This window comes from Alosa pseudoharengus, unplaced genomic scaffold (assembly GCF_046254945.1).
Source record: "Alosa pseudoharengus isolate Yale_2024_CS ecotype anadromous, Long Island Sound unplaced genomic scaffold, YU_APseudo_1.1 YU_APseudo_1.1_scf_16, whole genome shotgun sequence".
In the NCBI taxonomy this organism is placed as follows: Eukaryota; Metazoa; Chordata; class Actinopteri; order Clupeiformes; family Clupeidae; genus Alosa; species Alosa pseudoharengus.
Window position 1 is genome coordinate 2,127,628 of NW_027468630.1, and position 27,102 is coordinate 2,154,729.

Genomic DNA, 27,102 nt, shown 5'->3' on the forward strand with positions numbered 1-27,102 from the left:
ACCAGGTAATCCATCGCTCTGGATTCTTACTTTATTGAAGCCAATGGACTGAGACACATTTCCTTAATTTTACCCGCACTATAAGCAAATTTCCACAATAATGCATCAGATTAAAGCCATACAGATCAGACTTTTGTTGGCGTGTGCATGATGTAACACACACAGAGACACATCCAGTCCTCCTTGTGGTTAAAATGTACGTTTAATCCCATATATAAAAGGAATGGAAGCAAAAGCTTCTTTTTTTTAACTCCTATACTTGAACATTTCTCTTTGCAGGGGCAAATGCATATCAGTAGGATTAAGAGCACAGAGCAGTTACGTTCCAGTCCGGTGGTACTGAAGCAGAACAGAACTGGGTTGATTTGTGGTTGCATTATGTGCCATTAGAAAAAAAGAAAGGATAAACTTCAAGCCAAAACCTAAGGGGCACCAATGCGCCACTATGGTGAGGCCAAATAGGGGAGTTTGTGTGATGACTGTTGACTTGTTTTTGTTTTGTCATACGAGATTGTTCTCCTTGAGAAAGCAGATGTTTCAACAATAGAACTGGGCGTTGCAGTGCAGGCCTTTGGGTTGCCTGCAGTCAGTTACCATGCCTCAAATGTCTGGTTTATATTAACCACGTGAAGTGATTCCTTTGTTGAAATCAAGAATAGTTTGTGTATGTGCTGGAAACTGGCTAACAAACAGAAGAGTGTTGGGAGGCGTTTCCACAGGAAAGGACTCATTGGAAAACCAAAATACAACTGAAAGACTAACAAGGACTTGAATTAACTACAACTGTTGAATTACACTCACAGAGACATGACATTCTCATTTTAAGACTATCCCTCTACCTGCCTCCGCCCCCCATAAATGAGACAACTGGCATGACATCCCTGGAGAGCAGAGGTACATTTATAGCAAGCCATTTAAGATGTGTAGACCATCCAAACAGGGATAGTGTTGTTCACACGGAAAACACACAGAAATAATAATAATAAAAAAATCTATGTTTAAGTGCATTTCAGTTTTATTTTATGAGTAAAGTCATCAACAGATTACCAAAGGGCAGACAGGGAGTTTTTTTTAAGCATTTCACTGGATTTCACTCTGTAGCTGGAAGGAAGGGTTGATTTTAGCCTCTGGCCCAATGAAGTGCATTGGATCTGACATGAAAGCAGCAAATCTTGTGTTACAGTATTTAGCCTGAAAATCAGTGATAAATGCTCATCCTTGGTGCAGGTGGTTGCTAAGCACTGCATTCTGATTAGGGTACAACAGGAAAAGGAAACGAAGGCTGCGGGGGAAGCAGAAGTCTGGATGCGTTCTTCACCTATACCGATTTCTCTTTTTCTTTGTTCTTTCTACCTCATCTACTGATCAGTCAGTTAAAAAAAGAAAAAGAAAAAAAAGTAGACACTGCACTACTACAATGTGGGTTTTTTTTCCCTTAGAAAGAGCTAAAATGACACAGAGTTGAACCCTAAGGCTCCAGAGTTAAATTCCGGAACACTCCAGGAGGCACAAAATCCATTTTGGAATAAGAAGCTCGGCAAGAGACGGAGGGAACGCTACTCTACACAGACGCTACACAGTCTAAAAACACAAGTGGGAGTTAGGTCTTTGGTTCCAATTTCTCAGCAGATTCCTTTTTTTGTCCATTTTTTTGAAAAGATGTGGTTGTCGTTAGTAAGAAGCCACATAGCTGCGTTGTCATGTTAAAAGAGTTCAAAGCTTGAACAAAGAAGGCAAAGGGAAAAACAATGTAACCACAGGAGAACGTTTGCATCACCAGAACATGGAGGAAAAAAGAGCTTTGAGGTTTTAAACTACCTGTGCTTGTACGAAACACCCTGATGAGCCAAATAATATTTGCAGTTCTCTGGTGTATCTGTTCTTTGATATGGTGGCATCTGACTCCATAATACACTGCAAAACGTGAGCATGGCATGAAACTCCCAATGGCTGTGGCTGCAGACTGCATGGTGTGGGCATGAAGAGGCAGAGGGCAAGGCTGGCGTTGGTGGTGGGGGGGGGGGGGTTAAGGCTCTACCCTGAGTACAGACAGAGTATGGAGCAACTGCACTGATGGCAAAGGGGACGAGCCACTCTCATTCTCACTCAGACACACACTCACAGAGAGAGAGCGCGCAAGAGAGAGATGAAAAACATTACAGCCAAAACTAGTCTTGAAACGGGGACACGCTTCTACATCTACATGGTGTAGTGCTGGGAATGTCTTCTTTTCAACATGAACTGCAGTACAGTTGAGTTTATATAACATGTATATATATATAAAAAGCAACATTTGATTTGAGTAAAAGTACACAAATAACATTTCGTCTTTCATTCATGTGTGAGGACAAAGCCATTTCTTTTTTTAAATATCGCACAAATCAACGTCCTGTGACACCTGGCCTGGCGGCATTGAGATATTACACAAGTAGGCGGAGCCACATGAGTGTGTTCCTCTAGGGCACGTAGGTTCTTTCTCTACAGTTGGTTCTAATGCTTGTGCAGCTAACGGCCTAGTTAAGCCACTTTTACCTACTTGACTATTCAAACAAAAGAAAAAAAAAAAAAGAAAGGCATGCTCTCTATTGCTCAGCTGAACAATGTCTAGGCCACCAATGGAAGCAAAAATAGTCAAATCAAACAAAGACCACAGACGTAAGTAGTACAAAACAAATTAAACAAAATAAATTAATTGGAAACTGATGTGGACAAAAATAAGAAAAAGAAAACCATTGCTGTCTGTACTACAGTGCAATTCTCCACCAGACAAGCGCCCCTACTACGACACAAACAGTACAATGTGCCAGGCACTTTGGGACTTTTGTTTTTTGTTTGTTTCTTTTGAAGGTAAAGATGCTGTCCTGGCGCCTTCACTCAAAAACATGCATACACCTGTAGCCATGGGAACAGAAAGATTTGCCATGCTAAACCACTCGACTCCTCCACTTCCCAATTCAGACTTCATTCTGAAGCACTTCATAATTTTGCTAAAATAATTGCATTTGTTTTGTACAAAAATCAAACCAAAAAAAAGCTTGTATAGCAAATATTTGTTTTCTTCTCAATATATTTACAGGATCCTCAGTGGTGTCTGATTGGCCCTCGGACAGGTAGCCACTCGTTATGCTATTGGCCAGTAGGAGTGTGCCGTTAGTGTCATACCGTAAGTGGAGTTAAATGTGCTAGCTGAACACTTTATGATCGAAAATCAAATTGAACCATTTAGGGAGGAAAAACTAAAGAAAAGGGAGGAAAAGGTTGGATTTTCCATTATAAATACAAACAGTATTGATAAATCATCTGATTTCATACACACTACATAACATTTTGTGTTTGAGTAAATGGAACAAGTTGGAGAATGCGTTTGGGAGGAAGACCCCTGAGGCCACAGCAGTTGGTTGGAGGTTAGGATGCGCTGACCAGGAAGCTGCGGATGGATGGTACTGGCTAAGGGGGACGCAGCAGACCGCAGGACGAACGAGCGAAAACTAGCTCCCCTCACCAAGCGAAAAATTTAAATAAAAAATAACGGGACAGGGGATTTTGTTTCCCTTCCCGGGGAGTTGAAGTGTTTCCCTCACTCACTCAGCCTTGCATGACTCAAAAAAGGGGGTTAAAAATTATTATGAACGAGAGAGAGAACATTAGGGTCGATGAAACAAGAATGAACTCCGCCAAGCCTTTAGGACTTCTCCCCCTCTCTCTCTTCAATCCAATACATTCCCCGTCCTTTCATTCTAATCAATGCAATTGTTTGATTAGCATTCCCGCTAACTCGGACCAAACCGAGCTCAGCTGCAAACTGGACATACGCTTTGGGGAGTTTTGGTCATACGGTCAAAGTTGTTTCTTTTTTGCTTATATATGCATGTCGGTGAGTGTGTTTGTTGTCTGTAATTTTGTTTGTTTGTTTGATTTGTTTGTTTTTCCAGGGTTTTTCGTTTGAAGGACGTTGCTGTTAGTGCGGTCACGCCTCGTTCTCTGTCGTTGGGGTGTTGTTGGCCGTTACCATGGCGTCGGGTTTGCGAGTCATACGGTCCAACTCCGCCTGGACGTCAGTCAAAACCGGCTTCTGCCCTTGAGAAAGAGAGAAGACAAAAACAGAAAGTAATCTCCTGTAGCTTCTGTGCGGGGAGAGAGAGACGTACACAGGGGTTACGCAAACCACCACAAGCCAACCAGCTTATGGAATTTGCAGACGTGCGGCTTTGTCCATGCCTGACAGATGGACTGGGTAGCAGCACTCATGCAAAAATAGCCGTTAAAAACAGAGGGAATCAAACTCGAGAGCTCCATGCGAATGAATGAGAATGATTCTTTGGGTTTGAATAATGACCGCTGAGAGAAGCAGCACTGATAAATCTTATCACTGATGGGCCAAAGGGCCAAAGGCCTGTCATGCTCAATGGGCAGCTAGCTTTGTGAAACCTACTGCAATCCATTTTCTTCCCTCTGTCTACAAAAAGAAGACTTTACAGCATCAGAAACACGTATGAACTGTTTTCGCATCACATTGCAATCATGATGCAATGTTGCAAGCTGCAGTTGTGACAAATAACAGAACTTGAAAGTGATGATATTATTTCACAAGCCATAAGAAGGGGGGTGTACTGTATATGCAGCGTGGTGAGTATGCAGTATGAGGAGTTTAGTCTGGAGCATTAGGTCATGATGTCAGCCACAGTGTGTGACGCATCAGTGGTAGTATGGGGTCGGGGATGCTTCATGCCAGAGCGTCGTTCACCCAATTCCACTGGCGCAGGAGGAGGAGGAGGAGGAGGGGCTGATGGGTAGGTGGGCCTCTTCCTCAGCACTCGGCCTCTCCAAGCGCTCCCTCTCTTTTCTCCTTTTCCTGTCTCTTTCTCTTTCTCTCTCAGGGCGAATGAGAGAGCACAACAGCAGGATCCAAAGACAACAACAGACAGCCTGTGTGTGTGTGCGTGTGTGTGTGTGCATGTGTGTGTGTGTGTGTGTGTGTGTGCGTGTGTGCGTGCGTGCATGTGCATGTGTGTGTGTGTGTGTGTGTGTGTGTCAGGGAGAGAGGACGAGGGGAGTGAAGGTATTGGGGTGTTTTGGAGGTTTGGGGGGGGGGTCGTACCTGTTTTCTTGGCAGAGCCCTGGACGCCTGGGGTCCCCGGTGAGCCAGGGGCTCCGGGGGAGCCGGTCTTCTTGCTCAGCAGGCTGTTGAAGAAGTTGGCCAGCACTCCCTCGTTCGCTGCCGCCCCTGACAACAGAAGAGCATCAGTCAGCTCTCAGACAGCAAATGCATCAGCCAGCTCTCAGACAGCAAATGCATTTGCATTTCATGAACCTTTTTTTTCTCTTTCTCTCGAACACTAAACTACTGGAGAATAATCAACAAAGCCACACTAAATAATAATCTGTTTTCCCTGAAGGTGGCAGGGTAAAAAAGGTACACAATAAGTTGCTAACTTCCATAATTCAGTTCTCAGTGAAACACTATGCAGTCCTGTCTGTAGTGTCAGTATTTGTTTGGAAATATGTACACAGTCAGCTCTAGGGGGCACTGGCTACACACTAGTCTGGGTCTCCCAACGTCCTGAGAGAACCAGTGTATCAACAGAAAGGGACGAAGACGAAGTAAGTGAAAGAGGACTGTGAAAATGGGTACATACAAAATAAACTGTAAAATCAGAGAAAGGAGGATACAATGTCAGAGAGAGATGGGAAGAGAGAGATGGGAAGAGAGAGATGGGAAGAGAGAGATGGGAAGATGGGAAGAGAGAGATGGGATGATGGGAAGAGAGAGATGGGAAGAGAGAGATGGGAAGATGGGAAGAGAGAGATGGGAAGAGAGAGATGGGAAGATGGGAAGAGAGAGATGGGAAGAGAGAGATGGGAAGATGGGAAGAGAGAGATGGGAAGATTGGAAGAGAGAGATGGGAAGAGAGATGGGAAGAGAGAGATGGGAAGATGGGAAGAGAGAGATGGGAAGAGAGAGATGGGAAGATGGGAAGAGAGAGATGGGAAGATGGGAAGAGAGAGATGGGAAGATTGGAAGAGAGAGATGGGAAGAGAGATGGGAAGAGAGAGATGGGAAGAGAGAGATGGGAAGATGGGAAGAGAGAGATGGGAAGAGAGAGATGGGAAGATTGGAAGAGAGAGATGGGAAGAGAGAGAGATGGGAAGAGAGAGATGGGAAGAGAGATGGGAAGAGAGAGATGGGAAGAGAGAGATGGGAAGATGGGAAGAGAGAGATGGGAAGATGGGAAGAGAGAGATGGGAAGAGAGAGATGGGAAGATGGGAAGAGAGAGATGGGAAGAGAGAGATGGGAAGAGAGAGATGGGAAGATGGGAAGAGAGAGAACGAGAGAAAAGGGAGACAGATGAGACAAGGACAACAGGGAGAAGAGAGATGATAAGAGGAAGAAAGAAAATATAACAAAAGAGAGAGAGAGAGAGAGAGAGAGAGAGAGAGAGAGAGAGAGAGAGAGAGAGAGAGAGAGAGAGAGGATCTCCAACAAGGAGCCCACTCGGGTTACAGCACGCTCTGTATTGGCCTGGCTGCACTCAACACTGTGCAGTGCTATTCCTTTACACGCTGCAACGCACAGGTGCCAAACCCGGCACTGAGCACAGACTACACTTGAGACTTCAATGCTCACCCTTCATGTTGGGGTCCGGCTTCTTCACCGTCGTCATGGGCGATACGCTAGCCACGTTAGTGGGGCCTGGGCGACCGGTGGGCCGGGGCGAGCCAGAGGCGGCCCGTGCAGGCGACTCCTGAAAACAGAGAGAGAGAGAGAGAGAGAGAGAGAGAGAGAGAGAGAGAGAGAGAGAGAGAGAGAGAGAGAGAGAGAGAGAGAGAGAGAGAGAGAGAGAGAGAGAGAGAGAGAGAGAGAGAGAGAGAGAGAGAGAGAGAGAGAGAGAGAGAGAGAAATCAGGCGTTAACAGCTGGAAGCACATGGGAAAAGAGTTTGCGTAGTGCACAGGGATGTGGGTGGGTGTGTCTGCGTGAATCACACTTACTGTTCCTCTTGTGGGTGTGGCAGGCTGTTTGGCTAGCAGGGACTGCAGTGGTTGAGTGAAATAAAAGATATATCAATGAGATAAAGAGAACAGGAACAACATGCAACCTGATTTATCAACTATACGGCAAAGACATCAAAATGACATGCTTTTAGAAAGAATACTGTCCAGGTTGAGGTGCAAATCCTAAATCTCTACACCCAAACATTATTAACCACAACCAGTTTTCACAGTGAGACACAATATGCATTTACTGAAAATATTTAGCTAGTTCTGTACGTTCTTCATCTTGGGTGTGTTCATCCTAGGTTTTGTATGTTTTATTAGAACTGCCATTGCCATGCCATCTTGACCTCTCCATTGTAGCATTCATCAATTCCACATATTCATTACCATTGATTAGGAGAATCCCACCGGTGAGAAACATGAAAGCAGGTTTCAGTGCATGGCTAGGAGAATTGAACTTATTGATACATACGGACTAATGAGAAGGCTCTCTTCCTGTTTTGTGCTGCGGGTAAGGATCTCATGGCAGACGCTGGAGCTGGGGCCTCTCAGCTAATTAATTAATCAGCAATGCTGAATCATCTGAATCTCATACAACAAACTGTATGATTCCATTTGTGTTGGGGATTCAAATTACATTTATTCAAATCAATTTCAAGGAAACATAACAGTCCTCACTGAGCCCATAACAGTCCTCACTGAGCCTATAACAGTCCTCACTGAGCCCATAACAGTCCTCACTGAGTCCGTAACAGTCCTCACTGATCCCATAACAGTCCTCACTGAGTCCGTAACAGTCCTCAGTGAGCCCATAACAGTCCTCACTGAGTCCGTAACAGTCCTCACTGATCCCATAACAGTCCTCAGTGAGCCCATAACAGTCCTCACTGATCCCATAACAGTCCTCACTGATCCCATAACAGTCCTCACTGAGTCCGTAACAGTGTAAGGCCCGTCTTTTGCCCAAACCTTATGCATTTCTAAAGAATCCCTTTTGCAGTCAATTTACATGTGTGGATGCCTGCGTTTGATCTGTATTGTCTTAGCTGGCCATGGCCAAAGATCCCCAACACCCGCTCATGCATAAAGTGTGACCATTTGTTCCTTGTTCTGGCCCCACTACTGAGAGATAGCTCAGTCCTGGGCCTACTTGATGTCTTGTGGTGAGATAGGCCAACCTCATTATCATACAGTATTGCTCTGTAAATATGTGTTGTGAATAATACATTCATGTTTGGTCTTGAATTAATACTTGTAATGTGGGCAACAGTCTGATTATGGGTTTGGTACAATTGAATGTATCTGTGTATAGTTGTAGATTAAGAATTAAACTGTAGCATAAAGTTGTGATATCCACCTGGGCCACACCCATCCACCTCAGACAACAAAGGCTCTGATGAGTCGGGGGTGGCCCAAGTGAATGATAAAAGTGGAGGCTCTTCTTCCCTTGTTTCTCTTCTCTTCCTCTCGGCTCTCTCTGCTCTGCTCTGCTCTGCTCTTCTGTCTTCTTTCCCATCTTGGGGCTCTTCCTCTCTCTCCCTCTTCATCTCCCTCTCTCTCCCCCTCTTCCCCTCTCTCTCTGTCTCCCTTTGTCTTTCTCTCTCTCTCTTTCTCTCTCCCCCTCTCTCTATCTCTGGGTTTGTATTGTTTTATCTGGTGTATCAGTTATCTCTAACTTGTCAAGTTTACCTCTGTGAATTGGTTAAGTTTTCTTTGTTACCATTTGCTACTTTGTTACAGTAGACCATGTGAGTTTTCTTGTACATTCAACTGAAGTGATATTGGTTACATTTACCTTTAAGACTTAATGCCTATTAAATTGTTCATTTGCCTACCAATCGGACAACTTCAATTCTCGTAGTGTGCCATGTCATTCTCCTCCATAGCTGATAAACTAGTTACTTGGTAATTGATTGGTGATACAAATTATTAATCAAATGGAGTCAGATGAACGAGTATGTAATAACATCATTGCCATTTAACTCTTCACCCTACTTGTCCACACAAGCTCCTTTAAGTGATGATATAGCTCGACGTCTCTATCTTTCCGAGGCTATATATATATCATTTATGAGCGTTCTTCTTACACAGTCCTCACTGAGCCCATAACAGTCCTCACTGAGTCTGTAACAATCTTTTTGCTCTCTGACCCTGACCATAACCCTATGGGCTAACTGCTGAAAACCACCACCTGGACCTGAAACCTGTACTTTGGTAATAATCAGTAGTAACAGCAAGTCTAACATCGAGCACATTTTCCAAAACTATATTTATGCTCTGCGAAGGGAAAGCTTCAGTTATGTGCCTGGCGTGTCTTTAAGTCCAGCAAGCCTATTATCCAGCCTTTAAGACAAGGCTGAACACCAATGGCATCTTCAGGTGAGTCAAGCATCCTGGTTAGCCAGAGAAACTTAACTGCCTATGGATCTTTCCCATCCAATTAAACAGAGCTGAGAGACTTCACCCATCCCTAATTGGTTATCCAGGGTGACTTGGGTCGGTGTGTGTGTGTGTGTGTGTGTGTGTGTGTGTGTACACATTTGCCTAAGAGGAGAGGCTTGTCTAGAGTCTTGTTCCTCCAGGTACATGAGGGCGGTTGTCATAGTGCTTTAATGGAAAAAGGTCACATGATCACAAACCTGCTGTTTCATGAGGAAGACCTGCTCATCCTCAGCACACACTTCTTTATCATGCACCAACTGCACACAGAGAGAGAGAGAGAGAAAGAGACAGAAAGAAAGAAAGAAAGAAAGAAAGAAAGAAAGAAAGAAAGAAAGAAAGAAAAACAAGAAAGAAAAGCATTTAATGATGCATTCCATGACACCAAGTTGTAAGAGGCCCTAATGTCGGTGACGCCTACGCACCTTCCGGACTGGTGGCTTCCCGATGACGTCTTCAAACGGGTCATCAGGTCTTAAGTTGGAGACGTTTTCGTGCAAGATGGCGATCTTCTTCTCATTGTCCCATCCGGACGGACTGTGAGGAGAACAGGAGGGTGAAAAAAAGGCTCGCCACTCTCAAAGGAAGGCTACTCTACCCTAATCGCAGGTATTTAATTACTGCACTTGAATGAAAAACAGGTTTTGACAAATGAACCGGATTAAGTGTGCAGCCCTGCAGTTTAAGAGGGGAAGGAATGCCTTAATAAACGAACACTCCATCGCTCTTTGCCAACTACACCAGGTATAGTAAGAGGGAGCCTTACCCTTACAGGAGTGTTCTGATTTGAGCTCAGCAGCCAACCAAATTACATCCTTTGTATCTTGCTCTTTAAGCAGGGTTTCCCGCAGCACTTTGCAGTCAAGGCGGCCGCCTTAGCAAAACAGGCCTGCCGCTTTAACTACGTCGTCAAAAAAAAATCAGAGCTAGTGAACGGAGCTGAGCGATGCAAATATCCCGCTCCTCGCTCTCTAGAATCAGTCAAATTACAGCTCCGTTTAATTTTCAGGTGTGATGAAATGCGTTCATATTCCACTTTTTATGTCATAAATGTTGCAGGCTTATGGAAAGGTTTTGTGGTAGGATTGTTGCTTCAATTTGTGTTTTAATTTATGCGACGCACCGATGCTGGGTTCATCAGTTTTGCGCACGTCGTTTAAAATGCTTTGACAACTGCGTAATTTGTCATTTTCATTCTATAAGTTCCACTTTTCATGTCATGCATGTAACATGCCTATGATAAGGCAGTTGTCCAATATGGTCAATCTAATTGTGTTTATGTGACATTCATGCATTGTTTTGCTCCAGTTGAAAATGTTTCTGCGTAATTTGTCAGCTGTGATCAAATGCGTTCAATGCATTCCTCTTTTATGTAATAAATATAACATGCCTATGATGAATGCTTGTATGGTGTATCTAATCTAGGCCTCTCTTATGTTCAATCAAATTCGCTTTGCCCACCCGTTTTTTCTGTGCCCACCAATTTGAACATTTCTGGCTACGCTACTGTTATTAAGGAAACTGATAAGTCGTACAAGTGTACTATTCCTACAAAACAACTAGATACTAACAATGTAGAGCAAGAATAACCATGTGGTGACACAGTTTCAGTGAGTAAAGATTCATTTTAGAATCTAAGAGGACACATTTCGCGGAAACATGAGTGTGCTACGGAGAGCAAAGAAAAGCGTGAGCAATTTGAATGCTTCATATCGAGCAGAAGGCTGAAGTAAAACTGGGATGCTAAGCCTGTATTCTTTAGGCAATTAATCCCTCTGATCCCTTTAGTTTTAGGCTTATGTGTATTAACGTTGCCAAGCGTGTTTTTTTTCAATTTGGCTTGTAGGTCATTTATCCCTCTTTTAAAATTGGAGCGAGCATGGAGTGATTTCACTGTAGTGGGATGATTTTTAAGTGGCGCAGGGAGCGGAATTGAGCGGAGCGACCTGACGCGAATTTGTGCGGAAGAGCGCCGAGTAAACAGCCACTTGAGCGAAGCGTTGACTTGCGCATCTTTTTAAGATGGTGAGCGTAAACGAAGGAAAGTCCTCTAATCGGACGGGCAAGACTGACAAATAGACGTGCCCGGCCAGGGCTGCCCGTAGCTACGCGTATGCTTTCTAAATTATTTAGCTAACTCCATCCCCATCAACAAACTTAGGCTATATGGCCAATATATTTGAAATTTAACGGTCTTGGTTTTTTAAGGAAGACATGAATTCTGGGTGGGTTTGGGCCTCAGACTTGTGGTGTGAGCGGTATCAGAGCGGCCGCTCCGGCCTCTAAATTAAAAAGTGCTCCACGCTCAAATTCCATCCATATTACACAAAACTATAAAATAATCTAAACTTCATTCACTCTCGGTGTATAGATCAGGACAGACTTGCGGAACAGGCTGCAGGGCAACAGTCTGACAGCCTGCATGAAGGTAGGCATTAATGGTCAAATAGTAAAACAGAGCAATTACCAAAGGGTCCTTGAAATGTTCTTTTTAAAGCCAAGGAGGATGGCTTGTACTGATCACATTTGCACATTTTGTTATTTTGCACTTGTTCTATAGTTTGCAATAGTCTTAAAATTGCACAAATATTTTGAAATATTTGTATACTGTTGTATAGTTTGTTTGGTGTTATTACTTTGTTAACTGTTATTTTGAGAAGCTGGTTATTTATTTAACATGTAGTGTAATAAATAATTGTTAAGCAACATGTAGTGTATTTAACATGTAGTGTAATAAATAATTGTTAAGCAACATGTTAGATAGATAATAGTCTGACCCACTTTCTTTGTTTCCTATTTCATGTCCCCCCGGTTTTTGTGATAAAAAGTGAACACTGAGGCATCCTCTTCCACAACAGCAGTCATATTTAGACCTTAGCCCTACAGGAGCAGTGGATTCCCAGTAAGTGCCTTTGTTTCAGAATGTGCATGCCATGTGGAACACAGGAGACAACAAGGAGTCCTTACATGAACACTGCGTCCTTCTCTACCACTAAGGCGGGCGTGGTGAAGTGGAAGTCGTAGAGTTTGTGCACTATGTATTTGTAGAGGAGGTCCAGGTTCTTCTCCTCCTTCACAGAGGTGTAGATCAAGGTAGCTCCGTCTGAGGAGGGAGTTGGGTTAAGGAGCCAACCAGATACAGGTAATCCCATGTAACGTTACGCAAATGTCTCTGGTCAACTGACAACAAATGGCACAACCAGTCTCACTTTTAATATCAGGAATTGAGAGAACTGTGACAATCCTGTAAACACCTGTAAAACAAACAGCTATAGTACATAGCGATGTTGTGACACGTGGGTCATGTCTGCCATAATACATTGCTGTATGCCCATTGGTCTTAGTACTATTATGTCAGGACATCACAGACTGGTCTTAGTACTATTACGTCAGGACATCACAGACTGGTCTTAGTACTATTACGTCAGGACATCACAGAGTGGGCTTAGTACTATTACGTCAGGACATCACAGACTGGGCTTAGTACTATTACGTCAGGACATCACAGACTGGGCTTTTTTGCCCCCTGAGAATGGTCTGCTCTGACAGTAGACTGTAGGAAGGATACATCGTAAGCAGAATCGTCTCAATTGGGACTGGATGTAGTCAAAGTGCTCCTCTTTGTAGTCATGCTCCTTCTCCAACACGCTGACTGCGTCACACTGAGAGAGAGAGAGAAAGGGATGGGGCAGAGAAAGAGAAAGAAAGGGAGAGAGAGAAAGGGAGAGGGCAGAGGGAGAGAGAGAAAGGGAGAGGGCAAGAGTGGGTGTGAGATAAAGCCATGAACAAGACCGTTATTGCTGAGACAAGACAGCTACGGTGTCCCTGAAGGGCATACAAATGATCAGCGAGGCTCTGGCTCAACATTCTCCCTGTCTATCGATCTCTGCTTTCTCTCTCTGGCTCAACATTCTTCCTGTCTATCGATCTCTGCTTTCTCTCTCGATCCATCTTTCCCTGCCCTAATCGTCATGAGTTCTCTCCGTCATCCTCCAGGAAAAAAGACTAGTCGGGCTGTAGCTACCACCCTTAGGCTCTTAACATAAACACACAAATCTTGTCCATAATGGCCTTCGGAATGGTGCTTTAACACACACACACGTTGCTCTTTTCACACGAACACATGGATTTTGCCTCTCTTTCTGTCTGTCTCTCTCACACACACACACACACACACACATTCCCCATGGCGACCTCATTAATGGCGTTTCCATGGACAGCCATCTTGGAGCATGACTCAGGGAGTGCCAGGCGCGTCTTCACCGGGGAGATGCCAAGTTGGCGGGGGCCAGGCGGCTCCATAAAACATACACACACTCAGCTGGAGCACCAGGCCTGCAAACACACGCGGGGCTTCTCACTGGCGGAGCTCACACACACACACACACTCACACACTCACACACACACAGCTATCTAAAATAGCCTGGACTTTAGATATCACACTGACTATCTGTCTTTCTCATTCTCTCGCTCCCTCTCACACACTCTCACACTCTCACACACACACACACACACACGGCTGGCACTTCCTATGAACACCCACACACTCACACACACACACACACACGGTTGGCACTTCCTATGAACACCCACACACTCACACACACACACACACACACGGTTGGCACTTCCTATGAACACCCACACACACTCCAGGACTCCTAAATCAACTCCTCTCCAGGGGCCATCACACACACAGGCCTCCCATAGAGTCTGGCCATGTGTAAAGCACCAGCACATTCCCACGTGTGTGTGTTGGTGTGTTGTGAAACGAGCTAAAACAAAAATCACACAACTCTTCAGCAGACAGTGCTAACAGATTCCCCCTTAATCATTTAGGCCAGACAGACTGTGGGGAAAGCACTCTCCATCTGCCGGTGCGGCTCAGCACGTGGGTGTACCATTTACACACACGGCTCAGCACGTTGGTGTACCATTTACACACACGGCTCAGCACGTGGGTGTACCATTTACACACACGGCTCACGGCTATGGAGTTAGCTGGAGTTAGCAATTAGCTGGATGGTATTCATATTTAAAGAGTGCAACACAAATACACCATCCAAATAGGTGGATTATAAACAGGGAGATTAGGATGGATCACTGTTGAAAAATTTGTTTGTTTGTTGCAAATGACATGATGGACTATAGTGAGAAGTCGGGGGTCAGACAGTTATACAGTGTGTGTGTGCGTGTGTGTGTGTGTGTGTGTAATCCGTTATCATGAGGCAGAATAGAGCACATCTGTGTGTGTTCCAGGGAATTACTGTTCAGTGTGTAGAGAATGGAGTGTGTTTATTTGCAATAGGACAGAAGCAGGGGTGCGAGTGCATCTGGTGAGGATGAGGAGGAAGTAAACTGCACATGTCATAATAGGGCTTGACAGCTTGTGTGTGTGTGTGTGTGTGTGTGTGGGAAACACTGGTGTGTGTGATCGTAGTTGTGACATACACACACACACCAGTGTTTCCCATACATTGACTTATTTGTGGCGGCCCACCACAATATCAACATTGACCACCACACAATGATTTTCCAGGTTGTGCTAAATAGTGCTTAAATCTGGTTAGCATCATAACCACGCTGTGCTAATTTGTTAAAAACTGTTGCATTCAAGTTAATTCTGCAAATCTATCAGCACAAATAGAATTCAATTCTGTGGGAAACACTGCACACCTACGTACTCAAAGACGCAGGGCTGCTGAGCCTACGGGTATTGTGTAAGAGTTAATAGGAGGTAAGTGAGTGTGTGTGTGTGTGTGTGTGTGTGTGTGTGTGTGTGTGTCTTGATGTGGCCCAGATGAGGAGGCAGCTGAAGTGTGTTGTGAGCAGCATGTGATGAACACAGGGCTGAGTGCTGTCAGTGCAGCCCTCCAGGCTCAGCACCGCAGCCTCCATAAAGACGGCCTTTCACTGCAGCCTGATTGAGCTCTCCTCAAGGACTCTCACACACACACACACAAATATACACACACACACACACAAATATACAGACAAAGCACTAAACCTGCTTCAGAACCCATACACACACACACAATCAGTGCTACTGAACTGTAAACCCATTGGACAATGTTACCATCATTCAGTAGCATGTTCTTACAATGACTCGTGGTTGTAGCTAGGGGCAATGTAGCTAATTCTGTCGATTCATGTTACACACAAACTGTGTTCATGGACGTGTACAATGTATGGTGAAGTTTAAGATTTTTGTACACTATATGAAATGTGTCCTAACCAAACTCCATGAGCCATGACAGTAGAGCTATTCTCATTTAACTGATTAACAATGTAAAAACAATCTCCCAACGTTTTCTCAGCTAAACCCAATTTGGCGTCACCCTGATCCTATTTCATCTTCTGCATGTGCCCTGTGCCCTTGGTTCTCGAGGGAGGGACACCTGTGTTCTGCTCACCTTTGTGCAAACTATTAGCACTGGAATGCCCAGGTTGTGTGTGAGGACGTTGTCTCCAAGAGGGAGCAGCACTCCCTCATCTTCTCCCCCAGCCGCAGGCGCTCGTCTTTGGGGTGATGCCGGCATGCTGTCCTCGGGCTCCGCGTACTCCTGGAAGGCCTTCACCACTGGGGGTGGGGGACAAGAAATGTCCAGTTAATGAAACATTTCACTGGGGGGTTGAGTCTTTCTGTCTGTACTCAAACAGTAAAAGGACGACGTTGAGAGAAACAGAAAACATATAGACCTGCAAGTGAGAAAAAGGGAGTGAGGTAGCAAAAAGGAGGAGTGTGCTTAATGGAATGAGAAAAAAAAACCATTATACCCAAGCGTTGGGACAACTCGGAGCGCTTTCAGTCTCAAATGTCATGAGCAACCGGAGGCAAAATAGAGCAAATGGAGCCAACGTGCCAGTTGCAACATCGCAGTCTTCTAGTTACCCACAGAGACCTAACCTCAGCTCAGCTCTGTGAAGTTGAGAGACACTGCAGCACATTACACTAGGTGTCTAGGCCCAAGGCAACTTGCTATCAGAGAACACAGTTAAGGAGAAAAATGCCTCACATTACACTTGCACATGACACGGAGAGAGCTTTGCTGTGTCTTTCTGCACCTAGTAAACTCCACATGCAGTGTGTTTTAGGGAACAGATACAGAGTAAACTCCACATGCAGTGTGTTTTAGGGACCGGATCCCTGCTTTTCCACACCTATACAGAGTCATGTTCACACTCAGCACTGATCCAGCCGTGGGACTTGAAGCCCCCGAACCCCCCCCCCCCCATTTGGACATGGTCATGTTAGAACATTCCAGGGCTGTTGCATAAGCTGCATGTCCTGTGTTTGCGTTGAAGCTGTACAGAGGGAAGCAGCGTGCTGATGGGGGGGGGGGGGGTCTACTACACTGCACAGCAGCTGAGCTGAGGGGGGCAGGGAGAGAGAGATTACTGACTGAGGAGCTGGCTTTCAGTCACGGCCTCTTTTCAGGTCAGTCTCTCTGACCCCTGCGCTGCTCCTCTCTCTCTCCATTCTACTTCTCTCTTCCCCTCTCACTTTAAAGTGAAGTCTGACTGCAGTGGACCATCTCTGATGTGAGTGATGCCGACAGCAGTTCTGTCCTGCCTCTGCCACTCGCCTCGCCTTGCCCAAACCCCCACAGCCTCGCCTTGCCCAAACCCCCACAGCCTCGCCCAAACCCCCACAGCCTCGCCCAAACCCCCACAGCCTTGCCTTGCCCAAACCCCCACAGCCTCGCCCAAACCCCCACAGCCTTGCCTTGCCCAAACCCCCACAGCCTCGCCTTGCCCAAACCCCCACAGCCTTGCTGGAGCAGTTAACTCTGAGAGAGTCCTGGGACGTCAACACTGCCCTGTCCTCATATAGGACTGGAAACAATGAGCTTTCTCTGGACCACTCCTCCCCCACAGCGTATACAGGATACAATTGTTGAATAAAAGGGTCACTGGTAATGTCTACTGCCCATAGAAAACACTCTTGATGCAGCAACTGACCAATAAGGAAGTGCTGTGATGCTTTAAAGAAGGTTTATGCGGTCATCAATGCACTAATTGTCTTTCGTTTGCGCCCACTTCTATAACTGTGTGAACAGTGTGGGGTTTAGCATTGCCGTCTGCTTGTCTAGTTGTGTAAAACAGGTTAAAATGCGACTCAAAATTCGGATGACATGCCTGATCAAAAAGGAAACATATGGGATACTTACGGTCCGATGTTGCGATACGAAATATTTGACCAGTAACTACATAAGCTAAGCTGTACAGCCTGTAGGTCAATAACACGCTCATCTTTTCCTAAATCCTTAACATAGTAACTAGGCTTAGGCTACCATTGCCCATGTTGCAAGTTGACTGTTTAGAACGATTGTTACTCATCCTATCTCACTGATCACAAAATGCTTGGTCCATTTTACCTACAGAAACATAATAGAGCCATCACCAGTGAAGGGGGTCATTCAGTGCAAAGTGCATAAACTACAGTGTTTCCTCTAGATTTGTTTTTAGCAGTGGGGGCAGACCATCCAAGATGGGATGTCAACAGACATAGGCTACCGCACCGCAGTAACCTATGGCTCAGTGAATGGAAGCTCTTGATAGCACATGCCACTAAATGTCTATAAAAACAATATTAGGAATGTATGGAATAAAACTAGACAGGTACCTCTGATTAGCATTGCTGTTTATTGTTAAACTGCGATTATGTGAGCACTAGCCAGCGGACACGACAATATTGTGCGCCTTCCCTAATTCTGAAGCAGTGGCCAGTGCTACAAAATGAAGAGAAAACAGTGCGGAAGAAAGTGAATGGTTTTTTTTTTACAGTAAACTAGGCTACATCAACCCAAAGTGTGAAGTGAAACTAGACGGGCCATAATAACATCTGGCTCGTTTTACTTATTTTTCAATTGCAATGTGAGCGACAGCCAGCGGGGGAGGCTACACCAGCAGGATCATTTAAAGGGGCAACTGCAGCTACATCGTGCGGCAGCGTGCCCCAATTTTCATACCGTGGTGGCATTCATTTTGCCGTGGCAGACCGTCACCCCAAAATCAATGTAGAGGAAACACTAAATTATAGTAAACACTGAACTATAGTAAACATAGAAACAATGTGACTTTTTTTGTGACCTGCTTATTGGTCGACTGGCACTACACCCAATATAATCTTAAGAGTGGGCTGCTTTGTGCCTCTCTTTTGGGTGTGCCAAGTTTAAATCTGTCTCAAAACTAAGCCAAGTGTCCTCCTTTCTGCAGCAGGCTCTGCTCAATCAGACTGCCCACTTCAGACCACTAAGTCGCAGATCTTCTTGCATCAAACTGTCCATGTAAGAACCCAAAGTCCCCAATCTCTCCATGTAGAGTGGACGCTTACAAGAAATCCCTCAGCAGGGTTTCAGACTGCACTTTTCTACTCACAAGCACATCTGTCACAGGAGGCTAGTAATCGTTAGCAGTGCCAGCCCACTCATTACACACAGGGAGAGGGAGTGCCTGCCACCGTTTCCCCAGACAGGGACAGAGTACAGATCTCAGATCCGTATTTGAGTCACCGAGGACATCTCATATAATAGCAGGGACAGAGTAGGGATCTCAGATCCGTATTTGAGTCACCTAGGACATCTCGTATAATAGCAGGGACAGAGTACAGATCTCAGATCCGTATTTGAGTCATATAATAGCAGGGACAGTGATGTAAGGCTGACGGATCTGTACTCAGATCAGTGTTTCCTGGCCACGTCAGCCGAGAGCTTGTGCTCCTAGAAAAGCACAGAGGAGGCAGGAAGGAGGAAGTGCTTCCTCAGGAACCCGAGGAATGCAGTTTATGGATCACTCACACACACACACACACAGCTTCTCTCTCCATCCAACACCCACAGAGACAGCAGAGATACACACAAACAAAGACATATGGTGCACTTAAATACCAGAGAAAAAGGCCTGTAAGGCCTGTGTAAATTGCAAGACTACTTATGTAAAGTGGCTAAAATGACCTACCTCTAATCAAACCAGATTTAAAAAGTAAGTCATCCAAACATTAAATAAATACCTGTAGTGTTTCTTACACACATTTAGCCACTAGCCTCAGCAGTGTGGAAAACAGGGGAGACTTTTAACATCTTCAAAACGCATAATATGCTCTTGATCAGGCTTAGATCACATGATGCCAAAGCAAAAGCTCAGCTAGCCTTTTCCCAAAGGGTGTTTACAGACTAAGTCACCACTGCTCTCGGAACTCGCTTGCCACACACACACACACACACACACGGCCATCATTATTGGAAACTATGCTGTGCTGTTTAGCTGTTGCTGGGAGCCAAGAGCAAGTGTCCTGTGAGCTGAAGGATGCTTTGTTGGGTGATGGCTGAAGGGAAAGACCCCATGAGTCTGTGGCCGTAAAGATACTGATCCCCCTTTTACTGTTGATGGCTGCTGTTTAGTCATCACATGGCTGCTGTTCTGTCCCTACAGCTCAGGCAGCCAGATAAGGTTCGCCTCTATCCACGCAGAGATGCCTACTACCCCTGCAAACACACACTACACACGCACTTATGCACATAGACAAACTCATTTAGGTAGCACACACGCTTACAGTCAAAAATACACAAACTCATATAAAACATATACACATATAAAACACAAAACACAAACAAACAAGTTCTCACTGCCTCCTTATCTCCACTGCTTCACGCAATCTAGGCTCCTTAACACGGAGTCCGCCTCTGATGTGCATAGTGTACATTTCTGACATAACTCAGCCTAATCTCTGCATTGCTTTCACACCGCTCGCTCGTAACCAGACGGGCAGACCCACAGGTCCCTGGACCCACCACCATACAACTCCAGTGTCCAGCAGGGCCCAGGGACTGCAGGCCTCAGGGCAGACTAATTGGAGACAGTGACATGGGAGCTAATCGCTGGCCATTGTTCGACTTTGCACCAAGTGCGACGTTGTGTAAACAAGGGCGGGTCCAGGGCTTGTGCGGCGGCACAGGGCCGCATGCTGTTGTTTTAAGCGCGTATAGCATGTAGGCCGTATGAAAGCCGAATGCTGTTGTTTTAAGCGCGTATAGCATGTAGGCCGTATGAAAGCCGAATGCTGTTGTTTTAAGCGCGTATAGCATGTAGGCCGTATGAAAGCCGCATGCTGTTGTTTTAAGCGCGTATAGCATGTAGGCCGTATGAAAGCCGAATGCTTACACAGTGCCCATGTGAAACCAATACGCTTCCACGGCACGCTACACACGTTCGCACTCGCAGACCCCCCATTGGGTCACATCCACACTGATGTTTCAGGAGACTTGACTCGGCAATGCGACCTGACATTAACACAATGCATGATTAGGCCAAAGCTTTGGGAGGCTGCCGCTATCGGCTGTGAACAGTGCCATTCTGACCTTTCTGCCCAAATAGCGAGAGTCACTCATGTGAGTCAGCTGGCAGACATACTGGCTTGGCTGAGTATTCACTGACAGTGCTCTGAGGCAGCCTCTCTGTCTCGGTCTTTCTCCCTCTCTCTGTCTTGTCTGTCTGTGTCTTGTCTGTGTCTTGTCTCCTCCTCCTCCTCCTCCTCCTCCTCCTCCTCCTCCTATATGGTGCTCAGTGTTCTGCCTGCCCTGATCCAGCAGCGGGAGGAAAAGCACATGATGCAACGCCCTGTAAGAACTGCTGGACACATGCCTACTCCTCCCTCCCTCCCTCCCATTCTCCCTCCCTCCCTCCCATTCTCCCTCCCTCCCCCTCCCATTCTCACTCACTCCCTCCCTCCCTCCCTCGCTTGTTGTTCCCTGTCTGTGTTCCATGTGCTTTTATGACATGCTAATTCTCATCCGTTCCTTCCTTCTTCTGTACACCCCCCCCCTTACCAATCTCTCCTTCTGTGCTTTCACTTTTACATGAGGAGAATTATTAATCTCGTCTCTACCTCTTTGCCCTCTACCCCCTCCTCTTCCTCCTCCTCCCTCCCTCCCACCCTCCTTCCCTCCCTCTCTATCTATCTTTATCCCTCTCTCTCTCTCAGAGATGACATCACCTCGGCGACTGGTGCCAGATCAGCAGCGAAAAGCTGTCTGTCTGGCCGGCGCTCCGAGGACAGTCTGTGTGGCGCTCTGAGCTGCTAGCTGATCCGCGTTCATCGCTGCCCGACACTCACAGCCAGTGCCCCGCCGCTACTCGTCGCACCGTCTTGGTCTCCCCAAAGTGCTGCTCACACCATTCTCACACCATGCTCACACCATGCTCACACCATGCTCACACCATGCTCACACCATTCTCACACCATGCTCACACCATGCTCACACCACAGCTGCTGTCTGGCATACTGACGCAGACACTCACACCTATTGTGTCTTTCTAAGCTTGTTTCGTCTGGGCACAGCTTACCAACAATAACAACAACACCAACCTAACACGCAGGATTCACCAGGTGCGTATATGCTGCAGTCATTGGCTTCCACTATAATTCATGGAGCCCGGCTACACCCGATGTGATAGTGCCGCGAACATTCAAAAACATTAGACCAGTCTGCTTAAACTATTGGAACGCTTCACAGTTGCATGCTTGATATAGCCTGTCTGTAATTCCTCATTTCAAACAGGTTCACTTTCAAGGAACTTGTCTTCTGGTACACAACAAATCTCTACTGTTTAACTTCCCTGCCAATGGATTATATGCATGGAACACTTTTTTACATCCATGCATGTATTCATTTTTTTATTATTATTGGGCAAAGAAGATATTTAGTGTCGGAGTGAACATCTAAGATATTTAGTGTCGGAGTGAACATCTAAGATATTTAGTGTCGGAGTGAACATCTAAGATATTTAGTGTCGGAGTGAACATCTAAGGAGAAGAATATAGCAGAAGATGCCGTTACAATACAGCTAACGCTCCACCGGACACAAGACACTGGCACTGGCACTGGCCAAAGAGCCTTCCGTGCATACGGTCCATTGTGTGCAGCGCTGGTCCACCTAACATAGTTTAACAACCAGAGTTTAACAACCAGAGTTTTCCACAATCTTCATGCCCGACACACCAACAAGCCTCACTCCTCTGTGTGTTTACTTCATCTACTATCTAGGTGCCTATTCACTCAGACATTGCTTACTTTTTCCCTTTTATACTAGCCTGGCGGGCCATCCTATATCATTGACATGTATAGTCTGGCATCGAATCATTCACCTCGCTTAATCCAAGGGGCGGGCAGAGAATTGTCTTTCAAACTGCCTAGGCATGCAATAGGCCAGCGCTACGACCATATCCGTATCCGGTCGGCAAAACGGCAAATACATCCTTCTTCGAAAGGAATGACTTAAGTGCATTGTGTTGATCTACTTTCAAAGAAAAGCACAAGTCCAACTCCTCCAAAGTTGACGCCAACGCCGATTCAAACAACCGCTCTTCGTTTGCCATAGCCACCTTCCTTGTTGTTCACCGTCGCAGGATGTCGTTATCCTGTTAAGCCCGCCTTAAGACTCTCTAACGAAATAGAGCGATGTGATTGGCCGTCATCCACGGTGTTAAGCCAATAGAAATTCCTATGGTTCGATACTAGACGTACAAGCTGAGCAAATTAATTTGCCGCCGCTAGGGTGCGTCTAGATTTCTAGGCTACTTTTATACCAAAAGTACTGACAATTCAGCCAGCTGCCAATCAATCACACATGTGCAGCTATGGACATCACAGAGGGAAATCAATTTCCAAATGAGTCTGACGCTGCAGGGGGGAAAAACCTCCTGCTACAGTGCATGTGACAGAACAACGAGTTACATAGGGGCTTCCGGCTGATGACACCTGAAGTGTGTCAAACAGATGCACAGGACACCCACTAGAACGCTGGCACCAGTTAGAGAGGGCAGCCAACTTTTCCAAAGGGTGGAGCTGCCCACTCACCACCTACGTCAGTCGGCCAAAAGAATTCAGACGTACCCCGAGAGATCTGGGGCCCCGGTGCAAAATCCAACCACTGACATACGAGCTGGGTGTCAAGTGATCAGTGTGTGTGCGTGTGTTCCCAAGCTCTACATGGGGGTAGTGTAGAAGGCTGAGCTTAAAATTTTTGCCCAAGTGTGAGTGAGTCAATAAACACCATGACCACTTAACTTCCTCTTCCTCCATCTCAGTGGTCAGTGTCCAATGACAGACTGGAGTTGTCTGTCCTTCCTATGCACTAAACAACAGAGAGAGATGCGGAGAGACCAGCAAGCTCAGGTCTGATGGCTAGTGAAAAACATTGAAGTTTGTCAGGTGGAGTAAACACACACAAACGTTCTCTCTCTGTGCCTTGAACCTTGAGGCATTGAGGCAACAAATACACACTTCCATAACAAACAAAGACAAAATGGAACACCCATGTGTTGATATCTAATCTAGATCATTACTGCCTTAATTAATTACATGCAATTCATTACCCCAAGTTGTTACACCAACACCTGTACAGAGATAGAAACTGCTATTAAATGTCATGGGGGGGGGGGGGGCACATGTGTATTCAATTTGCACAAACACAAAGCAGCTTCACATTTCAATCACCTTTCAGCAGGATAACTGCCAAATCTGGCATCTTACGTCAGCCAGTGGCTACCAGAGTCAAACTCGAGCTAACGGTGTTTTCCAGCATCTCATCAGGGAGAAGATTCACCGACGACCAGACAAAGAGCTTCTTTCAGAAGCAGCCGTGCCTGAGAGCCATATCCACACTGTACCTCAGGCAGAAATCAAAAAGCATGCAAATGGCCCACACAAAGGAGCGCTTCATGCACAAAGCCCTGTGTGCGTAAGATTAGACGAGAGCATCAGTCGCATCCAGGACTGTACCGAGGAAAACAAACAAACAACCCAGCTTCCTCAGCAGCCTCACCAAGCTGGGCCCTGGCCTGTATTCCACATCAAAGACATTACTGGTAATCAGATCTGCTGAGACATTAGGCCCAGTCTGCACCACGGCAAAACAAGGCCTACCCACAATTTTCATGTTGCTGCTTTATCTAGCATCTTTCATATTCAAAGTAGCACACAATGCACACAAATAGTCCACAGTATGTTCCGTGGCCCAAAGGGGGGAAAGATAGGTCATCAGATGATGCTGCTGCATCACAAACAAAAACTTGAAGAAACCCTCATTTACAACCCTCATTTACAACCGCACCACATCATGCAAGTGTACACACACACACACAAACACACTATTTTCAGCTCCTCACTAGGAATACCTTGCACGATGCAGGCTATTTGTAAACTCTGAACTCAGCTAAAAGACGATTCAATCAACAGAAACAAAAACACCTGAACATCACCAAGACACTTACTACTCTGTTCCATCTCCCTCATCTCCTCTGGTGGGATCTTGAGTTTGTCCAGGTGGTCCCTCAGCACACTGGCCCACTTCTGCAGGGACTCCATGATGGTCCAAGGCTGGCTCATGTCTGCCACCAGAACCGCCAGGCTGTCCTTCAGCGTCTCCTGCGAGACTGCGAACTTCAGCAGACCTTTGTGGTACAGGTCCCCATCCAGGATCCAAACATTGCAGCGTGTGAGATCTAGAGGGGGGAATTTCAGAGGGGAGAGGGGTACAAGGCAGATTGGGAGGGAGGGGAGGGGGTTATGGCAACACCAACTAGCAACATACTACCACGAAACACACAAGACAAACAAAGTCAGTGCCTGACACTTTAAAAAGCTTGAAAGCTGCCTCAATCAATAACCAAAAACTACCTTCCCTTGACTTACATCTACACATTAATCTAGACAGGTCTACAAATACACCGCTAAGGACCATTATTTTTTGCCACCTCACCCAAATCTCCCATATTCTGTGCTAGAACAGGAATCTGAGCAGCTATGACAACTGGTATTCCCTTCCAGTGACTCACCGTCTCTGTCCTCATCGTGGACGCTCAGGTAGAGATACTCCAGGCCACGGCCTTTTTTGTTGTGCTCTGCTCCCTGCAGCTTCGCCATGAGTGTCGTCTTTCCTGACCCATCCTCTCCTGAGGAGCATCAGCACAAAAGAGGTCCAACTCATCAAACACCAAAGGCACAACTCAACTGACACAATAACCTTGCCTGAGATAAAAATTATATGAGAAATATGAGTGCTGACAGGAGATGCAAATTACCCTAGAACAATTGATAAAAAAAAAAAGAAATTAGCTCCAGTGCACCCACCCCAAAGGCTACATCCAACCCAAGCACATCCACAAACATTTATGCAAATATGCATTGCAATAACTAACATAAAGCAAAGTAAAGTGCAATGTAGAATTTTAACAATGCTCCCCTTCTCATAACGTGAGTACATAATGTGCAGATGTAGGTCTACTAATCATCATGTTTCATAAGTCCAAAAAGGCGTATGCACGTATATGAAATCAATTTACTTACCGAACACCAATATGTTCTTTCCCGATGGCAGTTTAGAACTTGACCGTGTAGAAACTTCACTAAGAATCGAAGACCTTTACGAAAAACAAAAGTACATCACTTACAGGCAACTGTTAAGCACTGCATCATGTTTAGCATTAAACGTGATACGAAGTAGCGGTACTAATACAAGAGCATGAAACTTCACACGCTGCATTAGCAATACATACCAGTTGTATGCTATAATTATGCCAAATGTATTTTCAACGAACGTTATCCGTCACAACAAATGAGGTCATCCAGTATTTCCAAAGACTGCCAGAGAACGCCCGTGCAAGTTAAGGGCTTGTCAGTCACCACTTGAACGCTAGCTAGAAAGATAGCACTAATGAGCAAAGTAGATGTCGGGTTTTGCAAACTAGCAGCAGCTATACCTAAAAACTAACAATTTTTTTCGCAGTATCGTAATATTGTACAGAAAGGTTGACATAGGCTCTCTCTAAGTTACATTCATGACAATTGCATTAGCTTAATCAAAGCTAACGTTGACGTTACACTGTTGACTGAGTAAGCTAGCGCACTAGCTGCCTGAACAAAATAGTGTATGCTAACACTGGTCAGTTTTGCTCGCCACTTTTGACAGGAACAACAGCTTGCTAGCTATGTAACGTTAGCCATAAATTCCTGCCGCTGGCTTACATGTCAACAATTCAGAAAAATTACTACAAAATTCGCTGCAGGCTTTACTTCAAGTATGAGTGTTCAAACCAACCATGAATCTAAACTAGCCTGCTGGGTGGCGAACTGGTTAGGATGTCTTTGCTATGCAAGGTTGGTGATCTGCTACCGTTAGCTTGCTAGTGTACTGTTTTGAAGCCATAACGTTAGCCTGGGCCGGTGTTTCCCTGAGTAGCAACCGGCAGTGACAAAGCATATATCAACCGCTAGCTGTTCGTCTTTCTTCACAAAGAGACCGTAAATCTCAACCAGACAAGTACAAAAACTAACCAAAGGTTCTGTCCCTCTTCATCCTCGGTGTTATTTTCCATGGTGTCGCCAGCCCCGGTTGCGCCCAGGAGCTTCTTCTCCAAAACGGGAGCCATCTTGTTTCTACAGCGACAAAGGGAGGCACCAAGAGGCACAGCCTGGGCGCCTCAGGACCTAGATGTAACTTAAACTTTTACAAAGCTGAGTTCTTCCGTTAATTTCTGTATAAGATTATTTGAAAAATATATAAACGGCTAAATAACCCCGTTTGACGCGTTGGAATACAGCAGAGCACCGCAACCCTACGTTCAGTTTCTCACAGTTGTAATTCTGATACGGCAGGTCAGCAGA

At 45.6% G+C, this 27,102-nt stretch overlaps 1 protein-coding gene across 3 annotated transcripts; it reads right to left on the reverse strand.

Moving 5' to 3' along the window:
• dync1li2 (dynein, cytoplasmic 1, light intermediate chain 2) lies at window positions 1-27,102 on the reverse strand. 3 transcript variants are annotated; one of them, XM_076286658.1, is made up of 13 exons: window positions 26,773-27,102; window positions 25,786-25,859; window positions 25,275-25,391; window positions 24,711-24,941; window positions 15,850-16,016; window positions 13,004-13,097; window positions 12,403-12,538; window positions 9,861-9,972; window positions 9,636-9,695; window positions 6,991-7,032; window positions 6,627-6,744; window positions 5,099-5,224; window positions 1-4,072 (listed from the first exon to the last, which is right to left on the reverse strand). In XM_076286658.1, the coding sequence occupies exons 1-13, from the start codon at window positions 26,865-26,867 to the stop codon at window positions 4,056-4,058; spliced, it is 1,389 nt and encodes a 462-aa protein (XP_076142773.1). In that variant the 5' UTR covers window positions 26,868-27,102; the 3' UTR covers window positions 1-4,055. The 3 variants fall into 3 exon arrangements, with proteins under 3 accessions (XP_076142773.1, XP_076142772.1, XP_076142774.1); XM_076286657.1 differs by having other exon boundaries at window positions 1-4,077; XM_076286659.1 differs by lacking the exon at window positions 26,773-27,102 and adding an exon at window positions 25,995-26,169 and having other exon boundaries at window positions 1-4,077.

Coding starts and splice junctions, on each gene's coding strand:
- dync1li2 (XM_076286657.1), bottom strand. CDS start 26,867: ATGGCTCCCGTTTTGGAGAAGAAGCTCCTGGGCGCAACCGGGGCTGGC. Junction 24,942..25,274: donor CCACGATGAGGACAGAGACG/GTGAGTCACTGG, acceptor TCCCCCCTCTAG/ATCTCACACGCTGCAATGTT. Junction 5,225..6,626: donor GCCGGACCCCAACATGAAGG/GTGAGCATTGAA, acceptor TTCTGTTGTCAG/GGGCGGCAGCGAACGAGGGA.